Source organism: Setaria viridis, chromosome 1 (genome assembly GCF_005286985.2).
Source record: "Setaria viridis chromosome 1, Setaria_viridis_v4.0, whole genome shotgun sequence".
Lineage (NCBI taxonomy): Eukaryota > Viridiplantae > Streptophyta > Magnoliopsida > Poales > Poaceae > Setaria > Setaria viridis.
Window position 1 is genome coordinate 1,961,358 of NC_048263.2, and position 8,057 is coordinate 1,969,414.

At 47.0% G+C, this 8,057-nt stretch overlaps 1 protein-coding gene across 1 annotated transcript; it reads right to left on the bottom strand.

The window, feature by feature from the left end:
• Nucleotides 1–325: 325 nt before the first annotated feature.
• LOC117841568 (peroxidase 70) lies at nt 326–2,168 on the bottom strand. Its single transcript, XM_034721988.2, has 3 exons — nt 1,618–2,168; nt 1,330–1,521; nt 326–1,215 (listed from the first exon to the last, which is right to left on the bottom strand). Exons 1-3 carry the CDS (start codon nt 1,825–1,827, stop codon nt 652–654), a joined length of 966 nt encoding a protein of 321 aa, XP_034577879.1. The 5' UTR covers nt 1,828–2,168; the 3' UTR covers nt 326–651.
• Nucleotides 2,169–8,057: the final 5,889 nt, after the last annotated feature.

The window sequence follows — 8,057 nt, forward strand, 5'->3', positions numbered from 1 at the left end:
TATTGTAGATAACTTCTTGTGATGACATATAAGGGTAATTTAGATGAATTTTAAGGGGTTACTTTGTTTTTTCATATGGAAAAGTTGGATAAATTAGATATAGATTTAGGGGTACTATTCTTCATAATGGCAGATGCAATAACTATGATGATTAGAATCTGATGACCACATGTTTCTTTTTTTTAATTTCTCTTATTCATCTATTATTCTAGCACGTACTGCGAGGATTAATCACGGAGACTTGAAAAGAAGTCTACAATTACTAATTAGTAAGATTTTTCTTGGTGACTTGTCAAATAAATTATACTTTTTGAAAACTGTGAAATACGAACCAACTTCAATCTGCATATCTATTACTTTGGCAACTTGACATGAACAGACTGTTGGTATTTAATAGGCTTGAGGCTCACCCATTCTGGATCATTGGCCCCATGCCATACAGAGGTGAACTTTTGATCAAGTTCTTATTCTCCCATGCATGGTTGGCTACCTTTTGAAGCCAACCGAGCGACTTCCAGTCTGCGACACACATACTTCTCTACCACAAAGTACTCATACTGTTGGAGAACATATGAAGGGGCCAAGGGGGTGTCTTGTACACTGACTGTCTGACACATCAATCGTACACGTAATAGTTCGCTGGCGCAGCAATCAGCGGCTGTTGACCACCCTGCAGTTGGCCCTGATCTGGCCGGCGCTCCCGGTGAGCGGGCGGATGCTCCCCATTTTTATCATGGCGGTGACGAAATCGGCGGCGAAGAGGGCCGGGTTGGCGCTGTACTGCTGCACCAGCGCGTCCTGCGACCCGCCGTTGAAAAGCTCCTGGTCCGAGTGCAGCAGGCCGCGCCTGACGAGGAGGTTCCCGTAGTAGGCGTTGTCGAAGAGCAGCTGCGTCGTCACGTCGAGCGGCGCCAGGTTGCCGTCGCCGCTTCCCGCCGCCGCGGGGCAGGTGCGCCGGCGCAGCGCCGCGAACGCCGGGTTGATGTCGGTGTCGTTGTAGATGTGGTCGCGGAAGTTCTGGCACTGCGAGAAGCCGATGGTGTGCGCGCCGGAGAGCGCCGTCATATCGCGCGCGCTCAGGCCCTTGTTGCCGAACGCCGTGATGAGGGTGGCGAGGTCGGAGGCCGGCGACGGGAGGTCGCTGTTCGCCAGGCTCTGGCTCGCCGTCGTCGAGTCGCGCCGGCCGAGCGGCACCGCCCAGGTTGGCCCTCCGAGCTGTGCAGTATTGATCGTGTTAGATTTCGCTCAGCGTGAGTGCATTGTGTACTTTGATAGTACACGTTAACGTTGGCCTGTGTCTATATATGCACGTGTGTTTGTGTAGTGTACCAGGAAGGTGCTGTCTCGGGCGGCGAGGGCGACGATGTCGGCGCAGGAGACGACGCCGGGGCAGAGGAGCTCGACGTTGGCCTTGATCTGGTCGATGACCTCGTAGCCGCGGACGGAGTTGACGTTGGGGCCGGCGCCCTTCTCGCCGACGAAGCTGCCGACGTCGTCCAGGAGAATCGAGGCGTCGCAGCCCTGATGACGAGAGCAAAACCATATTTCAGCATATGCACGGGCAGTCTCGATCCATTACCACTCTGGATCAGGGTTGTTGTTATTAACAACGTGTACCTGGACGAAGCAGTCGTGGAAGAAGAGCCTGACGAGGGAGGCGCCCATCCGGCGCTCGAGTAGGAGGGCCTTGATCATGGTGGCGCGCACGATGAGCCCCAGCGTCGGGCAGGTCGTCGCGTAGAACGACGGCGAGAGCTGCCCCTGCGCCACCGAAGCGAGCATGAGCAAGGCGACCAAGCAATGCCAGGTCCGGAACGAAGCCGCCATGCTTGCTCCGTAACTAGGTAACTAACTGATCAGGTGATTTCTTCCCAACTAATCACCAGATCGAGGACCACTAGCTGCTAGCTCAGTAGCTTGCTTGCTTGCTTATCTGGGAGTGACACGAGCTGTCTATTTATAGCGTCGTTGGCAGTTGCATGCATGCAAAAGCGTAGCCCTCCATGCCGGTACTGGAGGTCAAAGTTAGGCCGCTGGAGCTGTGGAAAAACGGGACGAGTTCATGGGCCTTTCTCCCGCGGTTGACAAAGCGAACGGCACACATGCCAACAAAACCTTAGCATGTCATTTGCACATTCCTTTCCTCAGCGGTGCTCCCAAACTAACGAAGATCGATCATGTCGTGGCTGCAGATAAACAATGGCAAGTTGAAGCGTAGCTTGTCGTTACGGTTAGGGATCGCATTCAGACAGCTGTTTTGAATTAGGCTTGACGCGCGTCGTCCCAATGCCTCGAAAGGTTTGCTCTACTGCTGTGTCTGTGCGTGTGTGAACTAGTTTTTAAAGATATCTTACCTGAAAGTGATCATGCGTGCATGGAGGCATTGGAGCTATCGTGTATGTGTCCCACGAATTAATATGATGGAGAGAAACGAGAGGGATGCATATGTGATATGTGTAAGCTAGCAGCTAGCTGTGGATGTGTGAATGTGTCGTGGACTTAATTGGGTGTCTGAGCAATGCACTAATGCAGGATCCTGATAAGATCGGATGGAAGGAAGTGATGATGCTAAGTGCGCATGCTTACTGATGATCTGAAAGTGGTGCAAGCACCTAACTAAAATGCATGGGTCCTTGACACATACTACTGATCATCGGCCGACAGTTTTTGTGGTTCAGGAAAAAGTCATGCACGCGTGATCTTTTGATGAGGTGTCGGTAGTCGGTACTGATTTGTAGCGATCGACGCTCTGAGTTTCATGCTCTATCAACCAACTCATCCAAATAAAAGCTTAACCTGATTGAGGGAAAAGCTTAACCTCATGACTTGATGTGGGCTTGTTTTTCGATCACCACTTGAGACCATCACATCCACAGCCGAAAACCAGCGCAATTATAGGATGATCGACCAGCTAAACCCGTTGAAATTCTGGGCACGCCAATTCAAGGAGGAGACCGAGATGGAAGTTGGATGATGAGAGTTTTGCACATGTAGTACTCGAGACGACTCGGCGCGAAATGCGCAGGGACGATGCATCAGCCAACGAACAGGCCTGGAGTCAACGTGTGGCCGACCTGCTGTGCAAGTACAGTAGTCCAAGCAGTCCAATTTGGTACCTAGCTGGGGGAGCTAGTCAGAGACGCAGCTGCTGTACACACACTCCCAGCCTTGGCTTCTTCTACACCCGTCATCAACTAGGATTTTGGCTTCTGCGAGTGCCGATCACATCACTCATCTGCCTGCGAAATCTTTTCTGAATTTTCCAATAATCGATGACGACATGGGGGCCGGGGATATTCTACAACGGGTTGGCATGCAGTCGTGTCCGGTTGCTGCTTTCAGCTTGCTTGTCTCTTTCCGTCGTTCTGCTACTTGCAATGGAGCGGCAGTAGTTGACTGTTGCGTCCACGGAGGTAGCTCTCGCTCCAGCTCAGAGATCATGTACGGTAGCACGTACTTCGCCTCGCGCAACCTGTTTTTGCCCGATTCGACCCTATCACTGCCATGTAGAGTCAATAAATATTCCACAATCGACGGTTCGACGTGCACCTGCTGCTTGCCAGATTGATTGGAATTAATGTTAATTGCTTCCTTGTGCTAAAGGAAAAATTGTGCTTTTTGGATGTGGAAAAAAAAAGGTCTTTATTCTGGCCTTGCAATCTTCAAACATGTTGATTCAAAAGCATGTGTTTTTATAGGTACAATAGAAGTAGCAAAACATCTTTTCTACTCCCTCCGATCCAAATTGTAGGTCGTTCTAGCTTTTCTAGATTCGTAGATGTTTGTATGCACCTAAATATAGTGTATGTCTAGATGCATACAAATATCTGTGAACCTAGAAAAACCAAAACGACCCACAATTTGGAACGGAGAGAGTACAATTTTGCTTTGGGGCTGGATTCTTATTTTGCACAGTGTTTTTTAAAACAGAACATTCGAAACAAGCAAACTCATAATCAAGCATTGATTGGATGGTTAGCAGATAAAACCCAGATTTGATTTATGACATTTGTGTCTCATTAATATGTGTCTGTTTGTTTCGTGGTAAGCAACATGATATTGACATTGAAATGCTATGATGGAATTATCAATCTCAAGATCCACGTTCATAGTTGTGAGTGCGTGGATGTGTATGGTAATGGTGTGCATGTGTGTGGTCGTCTGAAAGATTGTATTGCGTCTCTAAAACGAAGGAAATGCACAATATTTCCCATGAGCCATGCTAAAAAAAAGAGAAATCAAAATATTTCTCATAAAATATCGAAATATCAATTGTATAGACTGATAGCAATATGTGTTGGATCTAATTTTCTTCCAAATTGCCCCCTTCCACATTATAAATACTCCTATAGTGTAGTACTCCTTCTATCCCAAAATATAAGACGGTCGCATTTGGTACAATCTCTAATATTATCAGTTGACTCGTAAAAAGGTACTACAAATCTAGAGTTTTAATAAACATGCCAAGAGTTCTTTTGGAAATTGGAAAGCCAAAATATAGATTAATGAAGGCATGATAAATTGTGCTTTACTGCGTTAGCAAGAGCTAATATAGGTAAAGCTAAGTTTCCAACTAAATATATGTCAAACACATGAAGGTAAGACGCAAATGGAAAACTACCGATAAGACAAGCATCACAAGTTCACAACTGAGCACCAAGAGAGACATGAGGTAGAGCGCCAATAGCCCTATTTTGTCTATTTATTTCAGCTCACAATCAATGCATCATAGCAATAATTAATTTTTTTATGTGTTTCTTTATTCTAAATGTATAACTAATCATGTTTATTATATTACAAGTTTCAACATTCTTTTAAGCTTGATTCAACAATCTACAAAAGCTAATCCAATTCAACGTTCTAGATAAAACTGATTTCACATTTTTATGTGGAAATATTGATTACGATATGTTTAAAATGTTGAAATATTACATTTTTATTATTAATAGTTTTTTGAAAATAAAAAATAAGTAGATTTTAGTTTAGAAAATGGAATGCCTCCTGCAACCGCACACAACGTAGAATGTATACTCATTTTATTACATGGGTTGCCCCTACTCTAGCACTTTGATGTGCTTCCTGCTGATTCATGCCCGCGTGCCCACAGCCCCACATCTATAGCTGGCAAGGTGGGCCAGACCCACTGGGCAGCTCAAGGCCCAGCACTAAAAAGCCCAACACTAACACGGCCCAACCTGAGACGAATAGTGCCCGGGTTAGCCCAGCACTATGCATCGGGTAGTGCCTGGGCCACCATCCCAGCCCGTAGTGCTAGCCCAGGCACGTCACGATTTTTGACCAGCCCAATGTGGCCCGACGGCCTACTAGCAACTTCCCACTATCCCATATAAATATGTAAAAATCCTAACCCTAACCCCTCATTTCTCCCCATCCCCAACACCCAGCAGCCGCCGGCCCTCCCTCCCTTCCTTGCTCACCCACCGTCGCTACCCCTCCCTCCCTCCCCTGCTCACCCAGTCACCCCCACCGCTGACCCCTCCCTCCCCTATTCAAAGAGTCACGCACGCTCGCTGCTGGGAGGCAAGTCGGATGGCGCTGCCACGGGGGCACGACCGGGACATGCGCCAGTCACCACCAGGGCTGCCACGGGGCGCGGCTCCGCGGCCAGGAGCCACGTTGATCTCCGCCGCTGTCGCGGGGTGGGGCTAGCACCCCAGGAGGCATGCCCTGCCACTGCTTCCATTGGGGGCCGCCACCAGGTGGCGTGCCCGTCACTGCCACAGGGGCGGCGCGGCAGTGAACGACGCCAATCAACCCAGCCACGCCCATTGCCGGAGATTCATTTCGATTGATATTGTGTGACATATTTGATTTGTGATTATTATGATGAATTTATTGATTTTTGCATCTTCATTCAATTTCCTCTTCAATTTGCTTGAGGTTGTAGTGCTGGGCCCGGCACTAGCACAGTAGGCACTACCGTGTTGTTGTAGGGCCAGCCCGGCACAATAAAAAAGCCTTAGGGCCAGGCCTAGGCTGGTAGTTCAGCACACAACGCCGACCCGGCACGGCTAAGCCACTGCGTCTGATAGTGCTGGGCCCAAGAGTACTAGGCCTAGTCGGGCCAGGCCAAATCAGGCTAGTGCCGGGTGAAAAACCTATCCATCTTCCGGAAGGTAGGAAGAGGTGGAACTTTCTAATGTTTGAGATTCGTGCAAGGAATAGCTACTATTGGATCGTCACTTCAAACCCTAGCTCCACTCCGCCCTCCCCATGGTTGCCCCAGCCGTTGCCCTTCTGCGCCGCCGCTGCAATCAGCCGCAGGGCCCCCTATACGTCCCCCACACGCAGCCGCCCTCCCATGTGCTGCTGCCGCCACCACGCGCCCCTGTAGTGCCGCCGCTGCGCACCCCTTTAGAGTCGCCGCTGCGCGCTCCCCGCGGCCGATCGCGCAGTTGCTGACGCCGCCACGCGAGCTCCCCCGCCGATTGCGTGCCACCGCGCGAGCTCCCCGCTGCGCCCCGCGCGGGCTCGCCAGCCCTAGCGCCGCCGCCGCACCGCCGTGCGCCTCCTCTGCCATCGTGGGGCTGTGCAGCCGCCCCCGCGCCGGCGGCGCACTACTCGCCAGCACCGGAGAAAATGACCAAAGTGTAACATTTTCCCTCTAATCGAACATTTTTCGAAAAAAAGCATGCTCAATTTTTTTTATACGAAATAGAAGATCCAACTTTTTTTTGTGTTCAACGTTTTTTTGAAAAATATTGGTCCCAACATTTTTTGTTCAACATTTTTTCAGTTAAAATGTTGAATGGGCCGTCAATCTAGATTGAATCTATGCCTAGATGGGCTTTATAGTTCAATCACTAAACTATCTTCTGAGTGCTATACCCACACCCACCTCATGTGCATCTCAATAGTTAGATTATTCCGCCAATTTCATGCTGCATGCTAATCTCAACGCTTTGAGGGAGTGCGTAGGAATAAAAAAAAACTTGGCTGGGCTTGGAACGAGGGGTGCGGTTATGCATCGCAAAAGGCAACAGATCAACCGATGTCACCTTCTGTTGCTGGCCTGTAGCTTGATTGGTGGGCCGCGTGATGATTATTGGGCTGCGCGGGTAACAAAATCGAGTGGAGTAACAGCTCACTAGAGTTGGTGATGTCATCCACATGCAAGAGGTCCGAAAATTAAAAAAGTTATAACTCTTGAACCGGACCTTCAAATCAAATTTTGATTGCACCATTAAATTTTGATAACAAAGATCTTCAAAACAAGACCCCACTTGACTATGTTTGGAGAATATTTTTTAGAGACGGATTAATTAGTTATGACTACTACAAACAAATGCTTGAACACCACGAACAAATAACTATTTTCTAAACATAACAAACAAAAAATAGTATAATGTGAACAAAAAGATTGAGCATCACGAACATTTGATTGTCCAGGAAAAAATATAAACTGAACATCATGAACAAATAAATCCACATCATCGAATAACTTAGGCTGCAAAACTACATAAATAATTTAGAAAATAGTATAAGAAATGAATCAAACAAAAACTAAAAAGAAAAAAAGAAAAAGGAAAAATAAACCATAACATAGTTTTCGCCTGAAACAGTGATAGACCTCCTTACTTTAGCAGTGCATGCAACAATGTGGAAAGAAAATACATCGCTGCATGGAGCAGTAGATAGCATGCATGCATATAAACAAGATAAAAGTTATGATATGACCCACATGTGAATATGAAAACTAAAAAAGTCATAATACCTAAACCGAGCATCTGAATTAAATTTTAATTGCACCATTATATTTTTTAGACAAAATTCTCAAAACAAGACCTCACTTGATTATGTTTGGAGATTATTGTTAAAGATATATTTTTAGGTATGCATTAATTAGTTATGACTACTGCAAACAAATGCTTAAACATACGAACAAATGCTAGAACACCACGAACAAATAACTATTTTCTGCGAACAAAAATTAAACTTGACAAACAAAAACTAGTATAATGCTAACAAAAGATTGAGCACCACAAACATTTAATTGTTCTTTTAAAAAACATATAAACTGAACAGCATGAATAGAT